The sequence below is a fragment of the Benincasa hispida genome, chromosome 1 (assembly GCF_027475165.1).
Source record: "Benincasa hispida cultivar pf3 chromosome 1, pf3_genome.v1.1, whole genome shotgun sequence".
Taxonomy (NCBI): Eukaryota; Viridiplantae; Streptophyta; class Magnoliopsida; order Cucurbitales; family Cucurbitaceae; genus Benincasa; species Benincasa hispida.
The window spans coordinates 13,797,122-13,820,534 of record NC_143478.1 but is presented as its reverse complement, the minus strand read 5'-3'; the positions used below and the strand labels follow the sequence as shown (position 1 = coordinate 13,820,534).

The following is a 23,413-nucleotide window of genomic DNA, read 5'->3' as shown; positions in this document are numbered from 1 at the left end:
CGCATTGGGCAAAATAAAAATGGAGAATTTAGAGAAATTTCTTGTTTTATATTTTGTTAATTTACATATTATGTTTAATTTATTTTATTGATATCTATATTCTCAATTGTGCTCAATAAATTATTATTTTTAAGTTTAATGGTAAAAAATCAAATGATTATGGTGCGAAGTTTTTTTCTCTTTTCTTTTTTCCTTTAATTGAAAATTCAAACATGGTCACATGTTTTTGTTTTTCATTTTCGTAATCTAAGGGGATATTTCTGGGCCCAAGGAGAGAGATACCGAAAGCCCAAATGAGGCTTGAAAGACTACACTACACAACTTAAGTCCATGTCAGTTAAAAAAAAAAAAAATCATGTATAATTGTTCACATTAGCTATTAAATTGAGAATATTACCTAATGAACTTTGTCCATCTATAACATTTTGTCTATTTTGTTTTGATCGCGAGACTTTAAAAATATTTTATTTTAGCCCATAATATTTTGATATAAAATTATATCTTAGTTATTGCCAACAAAATTTGTAATTTTAAAACGGCAATAATTTTTGTCGTGTTTAACCCTACTCTCAAACATATAATTGATCACTTAAAACTAACTTAATAATGAATTTCATATTTTTAAATGAAATTTTCACATCATCAATTTTTTTTAAAAAAAGATCATAATAAACATGACTCAATTGACATGTGAATGTGTCAGCGACCAAGAGGTTTTGGTTCAAATCACAGGGAAAAAACAGTCTATAAATGATCAATTTTTTAATAAAAGTTTGAAGACTAAGATAAAATGAACATGGATGAACACATAAAAAAAATTAGGATCATTAGTATGATTTAAACCAAATGTCAAGCAACCACAATATGACTAGTTAAGGTTAGAAGTGTATCAATTAAAACCTAAAATTGTTAATGGTATAAATTTTAAACCCTAAGTTTTTATAAGTGAGTCAATTTAGACCATTCATTAAAATTTCGTTTTAAAAATCACCGATGCATAACTTTCCCATGTGTATGAGCGTTCTTTAAATGCAAGATTAACGTAAATGAGAGAATACTTGAATTAAGTACGTAGATCATAGTGTGACAAAGGACATACTATTGCAACTTTGACATCCTCTCAAAGGTGTTCTTTGATCGAGACTAATATTTTTCCATGTAGTATTCTTCTCTTTATCCTAGATGGAATTTTGAGAAAATAGTAGTTGTTTGTTTGTTTATTTGTTTTTTACTCCCTTACTTTTTAAAAAAAAACAATGATTTTTAATTAAAAAGTTATTAAAGAACTCTATTATCATTTTTTATTATCAAAGTACTAAAAAAAACAACAACATATGTTTATTAAAAAAATAAATGAAACAATACCTACCTTAGAAAAAAATTAATAACCAGAAGCTCCCTTCTTGGTATTCTCAAGTCTTGAAGGTCCACAATCCCACTAAGCAAACATATCTTTAAGTTTCACTTTCTACAACCAAGGTGTCTATGCCAATTGTCTTGCAAGTGGAAGACAAGGGGAAAAGGAGAAAGAGAAGGGAGGATGTATTAAGAATATAGTATAATTATTCTAGTGTTGGTCTCTAAAAGCCACAACCTTGAGAATAATAAAAACCCTAAATCCCCCCTTTTTCTTCCCACTAAAGATGGACACACACCCCATTTCACCCTCAATCTTTCTTTACTATTTCTTTTCATAAACTTTACTTTAACCCTTTGTCTTTTAGGGTTTTATCAAGATTTAGGTTAGAATCTATGTATCTATCTATCCTAAATCCCCTTCTCTCTCACTAATCCTTGTATTAGATTGACTAATATATATATTAAATTACTAAGAAATGTCTTTTTACAATTATATTCTTTATACCATTTATAGATTTGTGAACTAGAGAATCATATATCAAATTGGATACAATGTTTAACTTGATAATATTCTGAATTTTGAAACTTAAGAATAGTGTTAAAAAGTCTTGACATCTCCCATTAGTTGGAAGGCTTGATACGCTAGCCTTACGAAAATGGATTTTATTTTGACTCTTCAAAAAAGTTTAATGTTTCTCTTAATTATATATATTTTTTTTCCAACTTAGTGTCCAAACTATATTTTGGCGTTTAAACTTTCAAATGATCATTTTTATCATTACAACATTCAACGTTCGCTCTTTAAATATCTATTTTTAACTAACATACATAAATAGATACATGCTCATGTTATTACATTAAACTACATATTTGAAACCTTATTATCTATCATTTAAATAAGGAACTAATAGAATGACAATACATAAGCATATCTCAATCGATAAAGACACTTATATAAAGATCCGAATTTAGATTATCCCATCCTAGTTGAAACCCGAAAGAAGAAAGGAAAAAAAGAGCAAACAAACAAGAAAAGAACAACACACATTACTAAAATATTTAAGTTTAAGAGACCGAGAAATTTAAAATTTAAAACTAATCTTTATTTGATTGGTAACTATTTGATTTTTTATTTTAATTTTTGAAAATCAAACATATAAACACCCATTTGGCCACTTCTATTTTTTTTTTCTTTTATTATCTACTTTTACCAATGTTGTAATATCCCAAGTCAAGTTTTAAAAACTATAAAAAAACACTTTTAATTTGTAACTTATAGAAATCGTGTTTGTTTCTCCACAATTTATTTACTATGTTCTCTCCATTTATCAGGAAACATTTGAATTATCACCAAAATTAAAAGAAAACATATTAAAAAAATATCTTTTCATCTCCATTTCCCTTCCACGTTCTTTAAAAATAACCAACGACCTTTTTCTTAAAATTTAAGGGATTAAAAGATTTTATTTTAAAGTCTTAGGCATGTTTGATAATAGAAGTTGAAAGCAACAGTATTACTAACTTCACTTGTTGTTTGGTTCAAGAAGACAATTTAATTCACGATCTTCAATGTCATTCTGAAAGACCAAACATACTAAAATCTTATGGCCTATTCGAAATTTCATAACTTTGAGAAATTTTAACTTAAACGAATTTAAATAAATTCCATTATTTGTGTTACATGAAATACGATGATTTTGAAATCATACAAATTATTTGGACTAAAATGGTTAATTTCACATAATTTAAAAGTAAATTATTTATTTAATCTTATCCTATTTTAATTTAGGACTAATCACAGTTCTTTCGCTAGAACTAACAAAATCACAGCTAAAAAGCATATATTATTAAACTTAATTATTTTTTTACAATTAAAATACAAAAGTTTAAATAAATTTATTTAAATCTTTTTTTGTTCCAAACAAAAAGTAATAATATATAAAATCATCTATCAAATATCAAATCATTTATCAAACTTTCTTGAATGCAAATAGAGTGCTAGGGGCAAAAACGTAACTTCAGCTAATATTTAGTGGCAATTTTCAAAATTATGTCCTCGAGTTTGAAATATAAAATAATATTATTTTAGAAAAAGATTGAATGTGTAGAATTCCAATGGCAGTACAGCTACAGACTACAGAGAGGAGACAGAGAGAAAGAGAAAGAGAGAGAGAGATCCGTGAAGGAGACATGAATCGTGTTGAGATTCAGCTCAAAAGGGAAATTCTTGTCGACAACAATGGAGAACCATGGTGGGTAACTGCTATCACCGGTAGCCGCACTACCAGACATCTGGGTCCCATCATCATCACACCCACCTCCTCCTCTTCCTCACACTCATTCCATCTTCTTCCTCAAACAATCCTTCTTCCTTTCAATCCAACCATTTCTCTATTCCCCCTGTTTTACTCCATCTCCATTCCCTCTCCATGGAACCGCCTCTAGGTTTACTGGGTAGCACCGGCATTGCCAGTGCCGACGGCTCTTCTGGGGCCTCCAACGATGAGAATTCTGTTTCCAAGGCTAAGGAGTTGAACAACCACCAGACGGATTTGTCATCCGAGGAATTTTCTTCCCCTGTTGAGGCTGAGCTCGAATTAGGGTTAGGGCTCAGTCTTGGAAATGGGGTTTCTGCCGGTAAGGGTAAACATGGTGTTTGGGGTGAGCGCGGCCGGATACTGACTGCGAAAGATTTTCCCTCGGCGATCTCTCCTGGTGGGTCGTCTTCTTCTTCTTCTTCTTCGGCTAGATTCTCTGGCAGACCTGTTGCTGTTTCTGGTGTCAAGAGGGCGGCGGAACCTGTTTCCCACGACGGCGGTTCTCCTCCTCCGGCTGTCAAGTTAGTGGGATGCTCTGTTTATAATTGATTGTTGGATGTTTTGGTTGTTGATCAAACAGGATGGGAATGGAACGTGTTAGGTGAATAAGCACTGTGAAGAGCAATGAACTTTTCTCTTTATAGTAATGAGGAATATTTAGAATCTCCGATTCTTAATTCCTCCAGCTGAAATCCTGAACTGTTTGTTAGCTTTGTATATTTAATCCTAATAGTTAACAGTAGAAAAGAGAATGTCTCCTCGTTGCACTGTTAGAGTAGAAATAGTAATCGATGAACTGTTGCCTTTTAATAGGATCTTCCATAACATGCATATGTTACAAGTGTGTGGTGTGTGTGATCCTGTTAAAGTATAAATGGTAATCGATGAACTGTTGGCTTGTAATAGGATCTTCCATAACATGCATATAAGAAAGTTACATTTTGGTTCCTATATTTGGTTAAATCTCACAAAATTCATCTATAGACTGGCTGTGCAAATTCATGGCAGTACCAACTAAGTCTTGATCGTCTTGATGTGGGGAGGTGGGATGTTGATCTAAGCATTCCCTGATGCTTACTCATTAATCATGAAACTGGATACCCCCTTTTTATGTTCATCGAAGCTTGTCTTTCCAATTGATTACCACGACTTATTCTATTGTTCTTTTCAAGTCATATTCTGATGCTTTGCATGTTTTCTATTTGTTTTCTTTTTTACTTTTGGATGAACCGGAAGCAGTCAGGTGGTGGGATGGCCGCCCTTAAGAGCTTACAGAATTAACAGCCTGGTTAACCAAGCTAAAAATCAAAGGGCTGGAGATGAGAAGGAGCTGCTTTCTCTCAAGAACAGGTCCAATGGTGTTTCAGAGAAGATCCATGATGGCAAAAATACAAGTGCCACTGATACTGAAAAGGGGCCTCTAGGTTTTGTGAAAGTGTATATGGACGGAGTTCTAATTGGCAGGAAAGTGGATTTGAATGCCCATTCTTGCTATGAGACCTTGGCACTGATGCTCGAGGATATGTTTTTTAAGTCCCCAGGAAGCATCCCGTCCACTGGTTAGCTGCTTCTAAAGATCATCATGCCCATCTATCTATTCACACACACACGTACACCCATCTATCTATGGATAGTTGATAACTGAGATTGTTTGTGCTGACAAAGAGGTGTCTTTCTTTTATGGTTAGGCTTAAGTGGAGGCCAGGATGAACAATCACCAAAACTCTCAAAACTTCTTACTGGCTCCTCTGAGTTTGTACTCACCTATGAAGATAAAGAGGGAGACTGGTTGTTGGTTGGGGATGTTCCTTGGAGGTATGCACTTACTCATGAAAAAACAAGCGTGTAGTTCATGGTTCCCTTATTTACCTTTTATGTCTGTTTTCATTTTCATTGATTAGGATGTTCCTTGGCTCGGTTAAGAAACTTCGAATCATGAGGACATCAGATGCAAAGGGACTCGGTATGTTTAATCATAATCCAAGCTTGTAGTTGAATTTGATATTGTCGTTTTAGTATCTAGTTACTCCATGTTGTAGTCTAATTAATAAAACCATCCACAGCTCCAAGATGTCAAGGAAGAAGTGAGAGAAATGGAATCAAGCCCATTTAGAACCATTATTTTAACCCTGGCCATGTGAAGATAATGTGAAGTGAAGTTGGTCCACATGAGTAGAGAGAGAAAAAGAAAGAGTGCTTTTTGATGATCTTATTCTTTTTTGCTTGTTTTTTTTGTTTGATTCTCATTTATGGTTCTTGATTTTTTTGAATGGTTTTCTGAACCATTAACAAACCCCTCATCCCAAAGAAAGAAAGAAATCATCTTATACAATGCTACCCTACAGGCTTATGAACTCGGCTATGATTTACGACTCTCTTCGCTTAAATCGACTAAAGTTGTTTTCTTCTCAAGGGAAAGCTGGTATCAGTTTCAAACCTGTGATACTTTACTGTGTTGGTCGACTATCTTTTACAAATATGCATTTCTAATGTTTGTGAATTGAGTCCTAATGTATTTTTCTGTTTCTATGATTAACATGTTAAGAAGGTGAAGATGGTTTCATCTTTTGCTTTATGTTTGTCCTTTTCAATTTAAAACTTCATTTTGGAGTAATGCTAATATGCTCTCTTATACTTTTGAAGACCTTTACCCGTGACCCTGACTTGATTAGTTCTTTCTCATTGATTGTTTAAGTCTGTTGTGCTAACACTTGATGTGATTTGATTCCATTTTGATGACCAGATTAAGATCCAACGATTTGGATCTTATGAACGACTTCACTCAACGTGGTCTTTTTGATCAAAATGGAATGATTTTCATCTTATGAAGTAATACCAACTTGAAAGACTTTGAATGTGTGTTTTGAATGACTTTTCACGTGTTTAACCAAGTTTTGAAAAAATCTTCTGAACTGACGACTGTGTGAGTTGTCAAATAAACTTTTTTTTAAAGGAAAAATGTAATAGGATTTGAGGTGTTTACTTCTGCCAATATCCATAAAATATCAATATGGATCCATATTTCTAGAAACAAATATTATTATTTTTAGTTAAGTCGTTTCTTAGTATATCTATGGATATATCTTGTTATTAGGGTATATCTTTATGTTGAGATTAGTAGATGATTTTCTTTATTATTTTATAGGTATATATAAAAGATATTAGAGATGTCGTTCTATTCTTAATATTGATGTCGAACACCTCTATTTACAAATATAAAACATGAGAGAGATGGATTGCATATTTCTTTAAGTAAATATGTTGAATTCTTAATTAAATTTCAAACACAAAGCATGTTTTTAGCAATTTTTTTTTTTTAAATTTTCAAATTTTGCCTTGGTTTTTTTAAAGTATTAATAAAAATGTTGAATAGATTGATATTTCTTTAAGTAAAAATATTTAATTCTTAATTAAATTTCAGACATAAAGCAAATTTTTAGAAACTTCTTTTTCTAGTTTCAAATTTTTTGGACTCGTTACTAGTATTTATTGGTCAATTTACAACTTAAAATATTAGTACAATAAGTATGGAGATGAATGATTAATCCCAAGACTTCCAGGAAAGAAACTCAAGTTAAGTAGACAAATATTTTATGGTATTCTAATATTTATACTTGATTGCTAACTTAAGTATTAATTCTTTTTAAGTCTTATACTTGATTTTGAATGTGAACATAGTTCTAAGAAAATAATACGTTTTCTTTAGAGGGTGAAATTTTAAATCCATGCATTACATTGTATTAACAAGAATATTTATTTAATTATACTTTATCCCACCATATCCGACGAGAGATTTCATGTTTACTTATTTTTGCTAAACAATAATCACTTTGACGACGTGGCTTCAAGTTAATCCGGGCATGATTCAAGTGGGCTAGACATATATATTCGTTTATAATGTTTTAATTACCCTGACTCCACGTATAGTCGCAGTTAGAGAAAGAAAAAAAATATATATTTTTAATAATAATTATATTTTTTTTCAAGGCTGAATTCAAGGTTTTCGGGACAAAAAAATAAAATAAAATAATAAATAATAAATAATGTCTCAAAATATAAAATAAACTAAATTTTGACCGTAACATGCATTATGAACTCCATAATGTGCACTCATTGGTGTGACACTTTTGTCAACTAAAACAAAGTCTAGTGCTTTTTTAATTTGAGTTTCTACTGAAATCTATATATTCTATGTGGTACCAAAATGAAGGGTTATTCATTTTGATTTAGGGGTATTAATATGCTCTTCAATTCAAGAGGTTGGAGACTCAATCTTTTACCTTGATAATTGTACTAAAAAAGAATGGTTATTCAAAGAAAAAACCATTAACGTGAATGGTCTTCACACGCATACGTTGAAATATCGCTCTAAATCATATGATTAGATATTAGTATTAAGAAAAATTCAACATATTTTATAAATAAAACTACAAATTATACCATATAACAATATCTATCCGATATAGATTAATTTATAAGTAAAACACAACCAAATGTGAACTTAAATAATTTGTTTAAATTTATTTATGATTAAATTACAAAAATCACACATAAAGTATAGTGGTATTTGCAATTGCATCCTTAAACTCGATTATATGGACCTTTAAATTTAAAATAATTATAAAAATTGGATCTACTATCTTAAATTGAATTCAATTCTGAAACTCACATAATTATATATTTATATAAATTTAAGGGCTCAACTTTTAAAATTAAAAATTAAAAATATAATTGCAACTACAACCCGATTTTTGCAATTTACCCTTTATTTATTTATTTATCAAAATTCAAATGAAAATTGAAAATCTCCATCCACGCGGATTAATGCTGGCGTGTACAGTGGTAGCATTGTGGCGGGAAGTATCGGAAACCAGGGTTTTCGGTTCCGGCAACGAGGAGTACAGCTTCCTCATTTGAAACACGAAACGCTACAAGTCTTCCAATTACAACAAGATTGAAGCTCACGAAGCATCATTTTCATCCACAGCCATGTACCGGGTGGCTACACGAAACGTCGTTTCTATCCCTCGGTGGCGTTTTTTGGCTCTTTTGATTGGCTTCCCTCCGCGCAACTTCACCTCATTTACTCACTCACCGACGTTTTTGTAATGCCCCATTTTCTCTTCATCTGGTTATCTCTTCCATACATTCTGGACTCTCATTAATCGTCTTTTGTGTCATTTCTGTTTTGGGTCTCTGTTTCTTCATTTATTTGGTTGTGGTGGGTTTGGTGTGCTGTTCGTAATTTCTGCTCCTGCTTTAATCCATGGAGAGTCTGAAAGTTTCTTGTACCTTGTTTTTTTTTTTTAAGAGATCGAGAAATGTGATATGGCGGTTGTGCATATTTGACATGTTTAGAAATACCCTTTGTCACAGTTTGGAGATTTTTGTTTGGTGGGCGGGGGTGGGGGTTGTTCTACTCCTAAGTAGGACAAGTCTTTTGCAATTTTCAACATTTTATGAGTAGTCGTTGAGCAATGGTGTGAAAACTTTCCTTGGGAGAAGCTCTCTGTTTGCTTTTTGAATTCTTGTTTTGGACGACGTTTGAATTTGTTGAATTGAGAGTCTGAATAAAAGGTTGGGTTGACTATCATCAAAATTTAACATCCCTAGTGGTAACGTTGAAAAATGAGCCCCAGACTCAGTGTTTTCCCAACGTGGTTTCCCCTGGCTGTTTTGGGGTTCCATGTTTGTTTTTGGGCGATAGGGCCTTTTTACTTGAGGAACGTGTGTCTAGAAATTTGGTAAAGCTACTTTTCTGACTGTAAACATCTTCGTGGTGGTATCATTCTATGCGGTGGACTTCTTTGGTTGGTAGAAGTAATTTTGGAATGCCACTGGCACTGAGTGAAGTCACTATGACTTCTACATTGGTTATTCTAATGCGTGGAATTTTTTCATACGTGAAAACAGTGAAAGGCAACAGCTTGAAAAGTTGCACATTGGGAAAGTGAGAAAATATTCGGGAGGAACCATCAATGCTGCTAAGAAGGTTAAGGATATTAATAATGTCCAAGACGATAAGTTCCTTTCTCACATTTTATGGTGGAAAGAGGTGAACCACTAGCCTATATTAAGAACTATCTTTTGCCATTATCTTGATGCATTAATTATCATTCAGATGCTGTGTCTCATGGTACTTCGTTCCTTGAATTTGCAGATGGTAGAATCATGCAAGAAGCCGTCATCTGTCCAGCTGGTTAAGAGGCTTGACTTTTCCAATTTGCTAGGTTTAGATATTAACCTGAAAAATGGGAGGTGAGCTTGTATGATAAGCTTTTCTTTGTTGTAGCATGTGCATACTGAGAATCAATTTTCTGTTGGTGGGCTTAAAGGCCGTCGTTTGATTATATGGACTTATGGAAATATTATGTCATATTATTTAGATAATTAGCAGCTATGATTACTGTTTTGCAGTCTTAAAGAAGGAACTCTTAACTGTGAGATTCTACAGTTCAAGGCAAAGTTTCCTCGAGAAGTTTTGCTCTGTAGAGTATGATATTTCCCTTCTTGATTCTTGATTTTATCATGTCAATTGCCTATTTAGATGTTTATTCTAACTAGAATTATCTTATAATCATTTTGAACTTGTGGTCGGCAGTTAATGACTATGCTATTTGTTTCTCTCTTTCTCTACAGGTAGGAGACTTTTATGAAGCAATTGGAATAGATGCTTGCATACTTGTGGAATATGCTGGTTTAAATCCTTTTGGAGGTCAGCGTATGGATAGTATTCCAAAAGCTGGTTGCCCCGTTGTGGTATTGGATTTCTTCCCATTTGATCTTTCTGTGTTTAAATAATTGAAAGCATCAGTATTCTTTTCTTTAGCAACGTGTTTTCAGTGTCTGCATTGTTGTGTACTTTTCAACACTGTCAAATTGATGAAAGCATTATTATGATTGACACTCGCACATGGCCATATATTTTCAGCGTTTATGTTCCTTTCTTTAGCTAATTGAAATCATTATATTGCCAATTTCCATTTTTCTTTTGACAATGAAATGATGCAAGTGTGGGATTAATATCCTTTTTTTGAGTTTACATACTTGCAACGAGTCAATGACTGTACTGTGGTACAGTCTGCAAGACTACAGTCTTTTCTCTTTCCCCTTTTTTGATTCATTAGGTTTCAAACATCTGCTCGTGTTTAAGTTTCAGCATCAGGTTCCTTTTGAGCTTGGTAATGATGTGTTTCATTTCTGGCTGTTAAGCTGGGAATCTTGTCCGGCGATCCTTCATTAAAAATATGGAAGTTAAATGTCAATGGGTGCATTTTCATGCCTCTCCGGGATCCATTTCACCACCCACCCCCCCACACCCCCCCCTTTTCATTTGTTTGCGTTGATCTTACTTTTCCAAGTTACCCACACTACAAGCGGGGTGCCTAATAATAATATTGTTTTTTCTGACCCCTTTTAGTGCCTTTTTTGTGGTCACATTTTGTGCTGCCAATTGTTTTATTTGTGACCTCATTCATTGATAACAAAATTTTCATGATTTTTAATCTTGGACATTGAAATCTAATCCTTGTTGTTCTAATAAAGAATTACTTTGCAGAATCTTCGTCAAACCTTGGATGATCTGACAAATAATGGGTTCTCAGTGGTGAGCAACTATGATGATTTGATACTTATCTTCTGGTATTTTTTTGGAAAAATTATAGCATATGATTGTGCTTTTTCCATAGGGTGATTTTTTTTACCTAATGGCATAAGTCAATGTGGATAACCCACCGAGTATACTCAAGAATAATAATTCATGTTGCAGATCAACAAGCCAGTAGGGAAGACAACTGTCTTCTATTTTTCCAATCATGAAATATATGGCCTTATTTTTATCTGATTATACCAGTGACATTCGCCATTAGAGGCCGTTTTCACAATTTGTGTTTTGGACCTTTTTTTCCTAAAAGATGAAGCTCACAATCTGTGGGAAATATTGTGACACTAAGACCAGGGATTTTCCTACCTTTTTCTTTCTCGGGACTCCATGAAGTTTGCTTTGTATCTTTTGAGAAGTATATCTTTTAGTTATTCTTAACAGAAGTATATCTTTTAGTTATTCATAATAGTTTGTTTAATTTGGTCATGTAGTGCATAGTGGAAGAAGTTCAGGGCCCAATGCAAGCTCGTTCTCGCAAAGGACGCTTTATATCTGGGTAAATTCATGTAATAACTTGGTATCGTTTACCAAGACTTCATATTTTATGATCTAATGGTTTGTGCAATCCAGTAATTGTTGTAAAATGGTGTTCAAGCACCTGTTCATAAGGAAGTTTCAATTGTGAATGAAAGAGGAAGAAGAATAAGAAGATTTAATGACTGAGTTCGTCTGTATGTGCAGGCATGCACACCCAGGCAGTCCTTATGTCTTTGGGCTTGTTGGGGTTGATCACGATCTTGACTTTCCAGAACCAATGCCTGTGGTTGGTAGGTGATTTAGTACATTCAATTGTTATTTAGTAAGATATTTTGTATGTATCAATATTCTTTCCTGTGATTAATATGATGTACTCGTTCATATGTTATTTTGTGATTTATTTTTTCTTGTATGGTCAGTACTTCCTGATGTATATATTCTCGCTTTTGGATTTTTAATAATTTGACTCTTCTCAGCTTATTGTTACTTACAATATTGAATGGAACATGTGTAGGAATATCTCGATCTGCAAGGGGCTATTGCATAAACCTCGTCATAGAGACCATGAAGACATATTCGTCAGAGGATGGTTTGACAGAAGAGGCCTTGGTTACTAAATTGCGCACTTGTCGGTACCATCATTTATTTCTTCACACTTCATTGAGGAACAACTCCTCAGGTTTGTATGGTTTGATTGTTTGAATATGTAGAACTTTTTTATCTTTTTTTTTTTTTTTATAAGAACAACAACTTTCATTGAGAAAAAAATGAAAGAATATACGGGCATACAAAAAACAAGCTCACGAACAAGGGGAATCCCTCTACAAGAAGCGACTCCAACTATACAAGATCAAGTTCATAGGATAATTACAAAAAACTTTAGAAACCGAAGCCCAATGAGAAACGTGAAAACGAATAAGAGACCACAAATCTCTAGCATCCCTCTCAATTCCCCTAAACACCCTTCTTTTCCTCTCATCCCACAACACCCATACAATGGCACAAACACTAGCCAACCAGAGAAAACGACCTCTCTCCCTAAACGGTGGATTGAGGATGGCCTCCTCGACCATATCTCTAACGACTTGTTGACAAGCACACATCAAATCAATGTTTGGAAAAAAGAATCCTAGATAAAGCTCACAAACTCGCAGTGACAAACAATATTGTCCAAGTCTTCCTTCGCCTTCCTGTAAAGAATGCAACAAAAAGGACCAACCAACGACGACATCCTCCTAACAAGCCTATTCAGTGTGCTAATATGGTCGTGGAGAACCTGCCATATGAAGAAGCTCACCTTTTTAGGAATCTTGATCCTTCACAATGAGGAGAAGATAGACTCACCCACAAGAGCAGGGTTAATCAAACAGTAAAAAAAGGATTTACACGAGAATCCTTCCGAAGAATTAGGGCTCCAAACTCTCACATCTCTCCTCCCAAGGTGAAAGGGATAACTCTCAAGAATAGAAAGGAGGCAACTACATCCATCGTTTCCCTATCGGACAAAGCACGACGGAACCCGAAGGAGAAAGAGCAAGAGCTCCCTGTCCAAACAAGAAAATCTGTCACAAAATGATTTTTAAGAGAAGACAAATGATACAATCGGGGGAAAGAACCACAAAGAGGTCTCTCCCCACCCAGTGATCTTCTAAAAAATACGTCTCTCTCCCCTCCCTCACCATACAACGGACCCAAGGAACAAAAGCAAGGAGCTCTTTCACGATATCTTTCCAAAGATTCCGGTAAGTGCCATTACTCCCTTCAACCAATCACTCGAAAGGATGGGGACCATATTTACGAGCAATAACCCTACGCCACAGGGAATTGGGTTTAGGGGAAAAGCACCACAACCATTTGGCTAAAAGGGCTTTGTTTCGAGTCCTTAGGTTCCCAATTTCAAGACCAACCCCCCAAAAGACACTGGTTTCACAATGATCTCCCAATCAATAATATGCAAATCAATACCTTTCCCTTTATCAACCCCTTCCCAGAGGAAGTCTTGCATTAACCTCTCCAAACAATTACACACCTCTCTCGGAGCTCTAGAGAGAGAAAAAAAATAAATCGGAATGCCACTCAAGACGAACTTAATGAAAGTAAGATGACCCATTTTAGAAAAGGAACTCTTTTTCCAAGAGGTTAACCTAATTCGAACTTTGTCAATCACATGGTCCCATAATGAAATACACTTCGGACTATTCCCAAGAGGTAGACCAAGATAAGAAGAGGGAAGACTTTTCACCTCACAACCAATCCACTCTGCCCACCTTTTAATCTTATCATTCTCGCTATTGATACCCATGATACAACACTTACCCCTATTTATCTTCATGCTCGACATCTCCTCAAAGGTAATTCAACATCGAAAAGGAATTAACACTACCCGAGCAGAAGAAAAGGGTGTCATATGCAAATTGAAGATGAGAGAGGGGAGCCCTATCCTTGCCCACCTCAAAGGGCTCAATAAGGTTACCATCGACACATTTAGTCACCGATCTGTTAAGCACATCCACAACAAGAAGGCAAAGAAAAGGAGAGAGAGGGTCACCCTACCTCAGACCTCTCGACGCCGTCACATTACCTCTAGGACTCCCATTGATAAGAAAGGATTAGCTGACATTCTTCAAGCAACCCCAGATCCACGTACTTCACTTATAACCAAACCCTTTCTTATCCAGAATCTTATCCAGAAAGTTCCAGTCCACATGGTCATAAGCTTTTTCAAAATCGATCTTAAACAACACCTTTTCTTTTTTTCTAGCTCTGTAGTTCTCAATTGCCTTGTTGGCAACAAGGGCTTGATCCAGAATTTGCCTCCCTGTCATGAAGGCCCCTTGCTCATCAGATATAGTCGATGAGAGCACCCTCTTCAGACGATTCGCCCGAACCTTCGCCAAAATTTTATACACACTTGTGATGAGACTAATTGGACGTAAGTTTTTGACATGGATCTATTTAAAATCCCCCTTTCATAAAACTCTTGGAACACTTTGACCAGGTCCTCCTTCACAAGGGACCAATTCTCTTGATAAAAAGTCATTGTATACCCGTCCGGCCTTGGGGATTTTGAACTATCGCTTCCAAAAACCGCTCTTTTGATCACCTCGACAGTAAAAGGCTCGGACAAATTGTCCTTGTTTTCATCAGAAATAGGATTCCACTTAATCCTTTGAACAAAGGGTTTGGCTGACACCTCCGGACCATATAACCTAGAGAAGAAGCTAATAACTTCCTCCTCGATCTTCTTATCCTCCATAATGACCTCCCTTGAATCAGAGACCAGGGGGCCAATTCTATTCCTACTCTTTCGGCCACTCGCCACCCGGCGGAAAAGAGGGGAGTTGCAATTCCCAACCTTAGCCCACTCCGACTTCACTTTTTGCCTCCAATTACAAGTCTCCTTACAGATCACCTCCGCAAAAAGGCCTTTAGAGCGTCCCCTTCCGTTTTAATGCCCTTATCCAAGAGGCCCTCTAATTTCCAAGTCATCAAACCCCTTAATCTTAGCCAAAAGCTCCCGTTTCTGAACTCTAATGTCACCAAAGACCTCTTTGTTCCACTTTCTTAGCTTCCTTACAACGCCCTCAACTTGCCCATCCTTCCCAACACCCCACAACTGGCTCAGGCCACCGGCTAGGTACCTGGGACTTAAAAAAAGAAGGGTGGTGCAGCCACATGTTCTCAAACCTAAAAGGACACAACCCCCATTTTTGACAACCCGACGTCAGGATAACAGGCCAGTGATCGAAGTGACTCTAGGCTCCACCACCTGCCTATACTCCCTGAACAAACGGATCCAATCCAAAGAAAGCAAGACTCTATCGATCCTACTTCTAGCTCTTCTATTAGCCCAAGTGAACAACCCATTCAAGAGAGGAGGATCAACCCACTGCCCACCTTTGTTGTCAAAGGGAATATTTTTTGTTAATAATCCTCATTTCGAACCTCTTTTTACTGTTTTCTGGTCAATATGCTTTATGTTTTCACCCTCCCAGATTCTTGTGTTTAAAGGAAAATTGATGTGAGGATGAAAAAAATGTGTTGTTATTTCATCTTATCAATGAAATTATAGTTGTATCTCTCTCTCAAAAAAGAAAAGAAAAATAAATAAATAAATAACTAACTAAAAAGGTATTGATGAAAAAAGATGCATGGGGAGAAGGAAGGGACATGAAAAGGAAGATTATCTCATACCAGAATAGCTGCTTTTCTTGTCCCAAAAAGTTCGTACAACTGTTCCTTAATCATTACAGAATTGGAACATTAAAGAAAAGTTTAAGAATTCCACGTTGTTACTTTGTTACAATGTTAACGATTGTCAACTTAAACCTGCTTGGGATTGTTTCCAAGGGCAAATAACGAATGAGGATACTTTAACTATGAAATGTGGTGGTTTGATTTGTGTATTAAATGTTCAGGACATGCAAACTCTCACAAGGAGAGAGAGAAAAGATACAATCAACATATATAACCAAATAGAGATAAACTATCAAACAACTTTGACCTGCAAACCTCTTTTAGCTATTGAAAAAATGAAAGCTACTACAAAACTACCAAAGAATCTCAAAAACAAACACCAACCAACAATAGACCAACAGAGAGCAAACTGAGAATTCTTTAACAATGCGCAAACTAAAAATCTGATGAAAGAAGCTTTTGATGAACCAACACCAACAGACTTGAAAAGAAAACCTTCTCCTAATGCTCTAAAATCTTCCAACAGAAGAACAGAACAGACAGACAACGATTTGATTTGTGTAATTATTTGATGAAATAACCTCAAATTAGTTTTTCAATTAAGAAAATTATTATGGAGACATGAATAAGAAACAATGGAAAATGTCATATAAGAAATTTATTGACTGTGTACTTTGTAGCATAATTTTGATTAAAGGTTCTTGGTTATTGATGTTTGGAAGAAGTATGCTGCTATATCTGTGCCATTTGAAGATTTTTTTCCCTTCCTTTTGATGCCATGCGCAAACTTATCACTTCATGAGAGGCTTCTTTTAGGCACTTGTCGCTGGGGTGAATTTGGTGAGGGTGGCCGGCTATGGGGGGAATGTAATTCCAGACATTTTGAGTGGTTCGATGGAAATCCGCTTGATAATCTTTTGTTTAAGGTCTGTGTTGCACCTGCATCTCTTCTATTTCTATCGATAGCATAGCCTGACTTTTTATTTGTATTGATGTCAGTTTATTTATTTTCTGATCATTCCCAGGTTAAAGAGCTTTATGGTCTTGATGATGAAGTTAAATTTAGGAATGTAACAATATCGTCAGAGAATAAGCCACAGCCATTAACATTAGGAACTGCAACACAGATTGGTTAGTTTTATTTCACTTGGATCCCATAGAAATAAAAGCAATTTTAAATGATATTAAGCTGCATTTTCATCCATCAAATGCATATAGGTGCCATACCAACAGAGGGAATACCTTGTTTATTGAAGGTGTTGCTTCCATCAAATTGTGCTGGCCTTCCTGCATTGTGAGTCGGAATGATTTTTAATTGATGTTGAGATAGTTGTCTTCTATTAACTTTGCTAGATTGCTTCTTCGTTGTTTTTTGAACATTTGAAGTTGCAACTGATATTTTTTTTCCTCTCTAATTTCTTGTCTGTTAATTCTGAGACATTATCAACCATAATCACTGTCACCATTTCATTCTTTGGAACCGTGATTTCATGCACACTTATGCACCTATATTTTCATGACAAACATGGTTTTTTATTTTTTATTTTATTATTATAAGAAACATAAGTTACATAACTTTCATTATCAAAGAGAGATTCAAAAAGAGGGGAAGATGAGATATCTCCACAGAAAAACAACTTACAAAAAAGGAGCCTCACTAGTATAAATTTAGGTTAGGCTATAATTACAAAAGAATTTAGGCTTAGTTTGAGATCGTTGTAGCTTTTAAACTAATTGCTAGTAGTTGTGCTTTCAGAAAAATCAACTGTGAAGAGGAAGTAAAATAGTGTTTGGTGATTTTTAATTTAAATTAGAAAAAAACTAGTTAAGGTGGTTGGTAAGTTAACACTAAATTTGTGTAATTTAGTTATATGAACTAAACTAGATTGTCATTTCAGTTATTTTTTTATAGTGATATTCAATTTATAATTTTATTATAATATAATTATTTAAAAATCTATATGATCTGAATTGCAACTAAGTTTGTTTGATCTAAATTGTTTGATAGAAGTTTCTTAAAAAATAATTGTCATAAGAAATTGAATCAATTAAAATTTGAGATTAGATGTGAGAAAATAAATTAATATGGAATGATAAATTTGATATTAGTAAACGGTTAAAGTTGGTATCCAATAGCTTTTGCACGCTAGAGCAAATTAAAAAGTGATTTTGCGTAGATTAATAAATAATTTATTTTACCAAACAGCCTATACGATTGAGATTTTCCTATAGTTGGTGTTTGCAAACACAATCCCAAACGGGGCCTTAGAAGTAGAGGACCAACTAGAATAAAAAAGAGATCAAATTCCAAAAAAAAGTCACTATTAGTTTCTTGACCACAAAAGATTCTAGAGTTTCTTTCAAGCCACAACCTCCAAAGGAGGGTGAAGATCCCATTGGACCAAGGAATTTTGCCGTAGCATTTACTGAGGACCTTCTACTAACGGTAGAAGGGCATTTGGAGCTTTTCTTTGGCCAACACCACAATATTTTGAACAAGCTAAATGGTCTCCCTCGACAATCAGCAACAAAGGGACAATAGAAACAAAGGTGCATCAAAGATTCTTCACTGTTTTTACAAAGAACACACAAATTAGAAAATAAAGCATAATTTTGAAGGAATTTTTAGATTCTACAGTAGGTGTTTAGCCTTTTGAAAGTGAAGATCCTCAAGAAAACTGTGACTTTTTAAGACAATAAGCCTTCCAAATAAGATGAGATTTTTGCATTTCCAAAGCTATTTGTTTCACAATGAGCTTGGGGGAGATGACAAACATGGATTTAACTCGGGGTATGCTGAAGTGGTGATATAATTTAATTTACCATAACCTATCAGCTTAAGCTTTTGGGTCAATTGGTGTTTTGACATGATATCAGAGTAGGAGGTATTCTGTGTTCGAATCCCTGCAATATCATTTCCTCCCTAATTAATTAATATTGGTTTCCGCTTGTTGGGTCTTCTACAAATTTTCAAGTCCACGAGTGAGAGGGAGTGTTATTTAACTCATCTACTTAAACTTTTGGATCAATTGGTGAATTAACAAGAGAGGAAGAACAAAGTTTTGTATATCTCAAGAGATCACGAGAGGAAGTGTGGTTGCTGGCTAGGTTTACATTTGGGCGTCTGTTTCTAATTCTAATGACTTTTGTAATCATCCACTAGGTATTATTATTTTGGACTGTAGGTCTTTTTTGAATACTTAGTCTTGCTCTCTTCGGGAGGGTTGTTCTTTTTATGCCTTTTGTATTCTTTCATTTTTTTAAAATACTGGATTTGTATGTAGCCAGTCCATTTATTTTATCAAAAGGTATAATTTCTTCTAGAGAGTTGATTCCATTTATCATCACATTCGTAATGGATGATTTTATTCTTGTTTTAAGCAATCCGTGATAGAGATTTCTTTTATTTATGAGTTCTATAATCCCATAATGTTAATTTTATGAGAGCTAGAATAAGTTCACTAGTTGCAAATCATGTAACTTTTGGTTTATGATCGTCATGTTCTAGGTGCACTTGTTGAGTCTGAGTTCTTGCTTGTTGTAAGAGGTGCTTGTTATGTTGAATGTACCGAGCTATTACAATTATTTTCATCTGGCGTCTCCATATTTATGGTTATTTTCCATACAAAAGAAATTGCAATTTTAGTAGCTAGTTTTTTTTGCAGGTATATTAGGGATCTTCTTCTCAATCCTCCTGCTTATGAAACTGCGACCACTATTCAAGGTGATTCTCCTTCCCTTTCTTTTTTTCTTGTTTTTTCTGTGGTCTGTCGCTGAGGTGAGTGGACTATATTTCCTGCTCTGACATCTTTCTGTCCTCCCATTCATTTCTTACTCTGGTTTTCAGCTATCTGCTGATACTGTCATATGACTTTGTTACCATGTCAAAAGAAAGAAAAAAGAAATGCCATTATGTACTTGTTTAGTTGTTCCCAGGATCGAGCTCAAATAAAATTCTTGTTGATTCTCTTTTAGGATTGTACAACCATTTTATACTCCTATGTTGGATTTAGTTTATATCTGTCAATGGACCTTGAAAAACATATGATTTTGATCGTCTTAGTGAGAGATTTTTTCTGCATTTCTTTCATCTTGAGCTATTCCATGAACTATTTAACAACAGTGATAAAGGAATTCATTATTATATTTTTCGTCAGAAAAGCTGGGATTTTGCAGTTCTGCAGTCTTTACACTGAGACAAACTGTAAATCAGTTTTTCATGTAAAAACACAAATTTCTTTGAAGATAAGCAAATGTGTCTGTGAGTGGTCGGATTCCTGGTATTTTCTACATTTCTGCAAATTTTATTTCATGTCTATTGATTCTAGATGAAAAGTAAAAGATACAATTTCTGTTTATTGACTGATAGTCGTATGTACTTGATATAAGTGCTATCTTCCTCCCTTTTTTAATCTGTTTATTTGGTCCATGTTTGACAAATGACAGATTCTACATTAATGTTTGGGGGTGCTGAGGTGCAAGATTGGGAATATCTTGGAAATTGTGAAATTAGTTTCCACCAAGTTTATGTAGTTATGGATGGAATTATACATGGATAAAAAATTTTCCTGCTGCTATTCTAGCGTTAGCAAAATCTTCATGGAATATGCTAGCTGACATGAGTTTGTAGAATCACATTTTCTGTTTCTTTTACAACGCTTCTCGGTTATTTGTCTGAAATCCCTAGAAACATTTTCTTAATCCTATTCTTTTGGCCAGCAACATGCAGACTTATGAGCAATGTCACATGTGCAATTCCAGACTTCACTTGCTTTCCGCCAGCCAAGGTTTAATCAAATTTTATTGTGAATATTGAAGCTTTTGACTAAAATATATTTGACATGCTGGCAGCAGTCTTTTTCTGGCTTTTATAAGATATTTTTCGCACATTATTCAATCTGATTTTTTATGTATGGGCTCGTATATATGTTTTGCAGCTTGTGAAGTTATTGGAAATGAGGGAGGCCAATCATATTGAATTCTGTAGAATGAAGAATGTACTTGACGAAATACTACACATGCATAAAAATTGTGAGTTAAACAATATCCTGAAATTGTTGATGGGTCCTGCATCTGTGGCAACTGGGTTGAAAATTGACTATGATACGTTTGTAAGTATTAAGTAGCAATTCATTGTTCTATTTATTTTCCCACCATTCTTGACTGGTATTCTTTGCTGGTAGTTACTTTTTAACTATAATCTTAATGAAATAATTTGCCTACGCATGCTGGGAAAGATTGCTGTCCTGCTTAATCAGTAGTTATCATGAAATTATGTCATCTGTTTGTTAGAAATAAGGGGCTTTATTGATAGTTTATAGTCCTAAGGGTATTTTAGTATTTTATTTTACCTTAGGTTTATTTCCTTTTTTATTTTAAGGCTTGCAAGAGCCTATAAATATGACTTCTATTATAACTTTCATGGTATGTTAAAAATAACAAAAAGAGACTCTATCATGGTTTTTTCTCCTTATTCTAGGGTTTTCCACGTAAACCTAGTGTCCTTTATTTTCTATCTTTTAACATGGTATTAGAGCGTAGTGACAAAACCCTAGCCGCCATCGGCGAAAACCAACCGGTGTAAGATAATCATAGTTCTGCACCAGCCCAACTACTGTCGATTCTAACTGCCAACGCTACTACTGTCGTCGCTACCAATACCATCACTGTTATTGCTGCCCAAGCCGTGGTTAATCGGTACCTTCAGTCCTTACATATCCGTCCAATTCTAGCGCTGCCGCAACCCTTTGATGGAAACCCTAGCGCCGCCGCCTTTTTTCACAATGCCGCCAACATTCCTCCTTTGTTATTGAGAGCTGCCACTGCCTATCCCTCCAACCTCATTGCCAGTAGTCGATATCTACACCTTGAAGTCGAGATTGGTGAGTTGTTCGCCTACCACAGAGGTAAATCCTTTTCTGCGGCAACGTCGGGAATCCCCTACTCCTTTTCCTTTCAGCCGCAAGTAACCTATCTGTAGCCGCCTTCCTCATCTTGAGTTGCCGAGTTATGAACATCAAGGTTCGATTGGTTTATCTCTGGTAATGGTTCAACAAAAGTTGGCTAATCTTCAGACAAGTTTTCAGCAGCAAATCGCTGCTCTTGGGGCAACCCTAGGTGCTTCCACAAACTTAAATTCTAGTATAGTGAATTTTGATATTCCTTCCGGTCTATCGATGTATCTAGAGAATCCGATAACCTCTTCCCCTGCTTTAACTACTGCAAACTATTTATCTGGATCTATAGGGAATTCCCAGGAGAAAAGTTGAATGGTCAGAATTATTTCTCTCGGTCTTAGTCCATTAAAATGATTTTTAAGGGGCGTCACAAGTTTGGGTATCTAACTGGTGAGATACCAAGACCTAGTCTAGGGGATCCTCAAGAGTGCATTTGGAAAGGAGAAGACTCCCTGCTTCGATCACTGCTGATTAATAGTATGAAACCTCAGATAGGGACACCGTTGTTGTATGCTGTGACTACTCGAAATATCTGGGATGCAGTTAAGAAATTATATTCTAAGAGGCAGAATGTGTTTTGTCTTTACACTCTACGTAAACAGGCTCACGAGTGCAAACAGGAGATGATGAATGTCACTTCATACTTTAACAAATTGTCCTTAATATGGCAGGAGATGGACCTGTGTCGTGAAATTATCTGGGATTGTCCTTGTGGTGGTGTTTAGTATTCCAAGATTGAGGAAGTCGATTGTGTCTATGATTTCTTAGCTGGTTCGATGTAGTGCGAGGTCGTATATTTGGACATAGGCCTATACTTTCTCTTATGGAAGTGTATTCTGAGGTTTGTTTAGAGAAAGATAGAGTCAGTGCTATGAACATCATGACGATATCTACTACTGATTTTACTGCTTTCAGTACTAAATTATTTGGTTTTGATAGTGACAAGCAGAATGGGAAACAGACCCCGGTGTGTGAACATTGCAAGAAACCCGATATATGAAAGATCAGTGCTGGAAGTTACATGGTAGATCACTGAATCGTAGAAGACGTCCTCCAAATGACAGGTCCAATCTTGGTCGAGCTCTCATGAGTGAATCTGCGAGTGCCCCCAGTCACAACCTCAGGTGAATTGCCAAAGTGACCTTGGTGTCTCTTCCCTTGGGGTTGTTGCTCAATCAAGTACCTCTCAATCCTTAAGTCTCCTCAGCATAAATGGTAAGAAATCATGGATACTTGATTTAGGGACTATAAATCATTTGATTGGATCTTTTGATAATTTTCTATCATATCTTCCAAGTGCTGGTAATGAAAAGATTCAGATTGCAGATGGTTCCTTTGCTCCTCTTGTGGGCAAAGGTCATATTTCTCCTTTTGAGGGTTTAACTTTACAGAATGTGCTGCATGTATCCAAAATATCTTACATTTTACTATCTATTAGTAAG

The 23,413-nt window shown here is 35.2% G+C and overlaps 2 protein-coding genes across 6 annotated transcripts in view; both read left to right on the top strand.

Annotated features, from left to right (window-relative positions):
* Positions 1-3,382: 3,382 nt before the first annotated feature.
* LOC120070229 (auxin-responsive protein IAA13-like) lies at positions 3,383-6,327 on the top strand. Of its 2 annotated transcripts, none has more exons than XM_039022113.2 (5): positions 3,383-4,198; positions 4,917-5,236; positions 5,366-5,492; positions 5,579-5,640; positions 6,023-6,327. In XM_039022113.2, exons 1-5 carry the CDS (start codon positions 3,789-3,791, stop codon positions 6,028-6,030), a joined length of 927 nt encoding a protein of 308 aa, XP_038878041.1. In that variant the 5' UTR covers positions 3,383-3,788; the 3' UTR covers positions 6,031-6,327. The 2 variants fall into 2 exon arrangements, with proteins under 2 accessions (XP_038878041.1, XP_038878040.1); XM_039022112.2 differs by having other exon boundaries at positions 5,741-6,327.
* A 2,150-nt stretch (positions 6,328-8,477) lies between these two features.
* MSH1 (MUTL protein homolog 1) overlaps positions 8,478-23,413 on the top strand; it is a 29,718-nt gene continuing 14,782 nt past the window's right edge. For 2 of the 4 annotated variants that reach the window (XM_090305895.1, XM_090305892.1), the window contains exons 1-16: positions 8,478-8,782; positions 9,591-9,732; positions 9,838-9,935; positions 10,095-10,170; positions 10,317-10,436; positions 11,236-11,283; positions 11,772-11,836; positions 12,022-12,107; positions 12,332-12,496; positions 16,831-16,940; positions 17,040-17,145; positions 17,233-17,308; positions 19,680-19,738; positions 20,177-20,275; positions 20,734-20,801; positions 20,952-21,125. In XM_090305895.1, the coding sequence (XP_090162021.1) occupies positions 8,667-8,782; positions 9,591-9,732; positions 9,838-9,935; positions 10,095-10,170; positions 10,317-10,436; positions 11,236-11,283; positions 11,772-11,836; positions 12,022-12,107; positions 12,332-12,496; positions 16,831-16,940; positions 17,040-17,145; positions 17,233-17,308; positions 19,680-19,738; positions 20,177-20,275; positions 20,734-20,801; positions 20,952-21,125 (1,608 nt within the window). In that variant the 5' untranslated portion in view covers positions 8,478-8,666. The remainder of the gene's footprint in view (positions 8,783-9,590; positions 9,733-9,837; positions 9,936-10,094; positions 10,171-10,316; positions 10,437-11,235; positions 11,284-11,771; positions 11,837-12,021; positions 12,108-12,331; positions 12,497-16,830; positions 16,941-17,039; positions 17,146-17,232; positions 17,309-19,679; positions 19,739-20,176; positions 20,276-20,733; positions 20,802-20,951; positions 21,126-23,413) is intronic. The other 2 variants (XM_039025849.2, XM_039025841.2) reach the window with 1 other exon arrangement.

Bases quoted from the DNA above. Each gene is read 5' to 3' on its own strand.
- LOC120070229 (XM_039022112.2), top strand. From the start codon at position 3,789: ATGGAACCGCCTCTAGGTTTACTGGGTAGCACCGGCATTGCCAGTGCC. The intron at 4,199-4,916 runs GTTAGTGGGATG...AACCGGAAGCAG, and splicing joins TCTCCTCCTCCGGCTGTCAA to TCAGGTGGTGGGATGGCCGC. The intron at 5,493-5,578 runs GTATGCACTTAC...TTCATTGATTAG, and splicing joins GTTGGGGATGTTCCTTGGAG to GATGTTCCTTGGCTCGGTTA.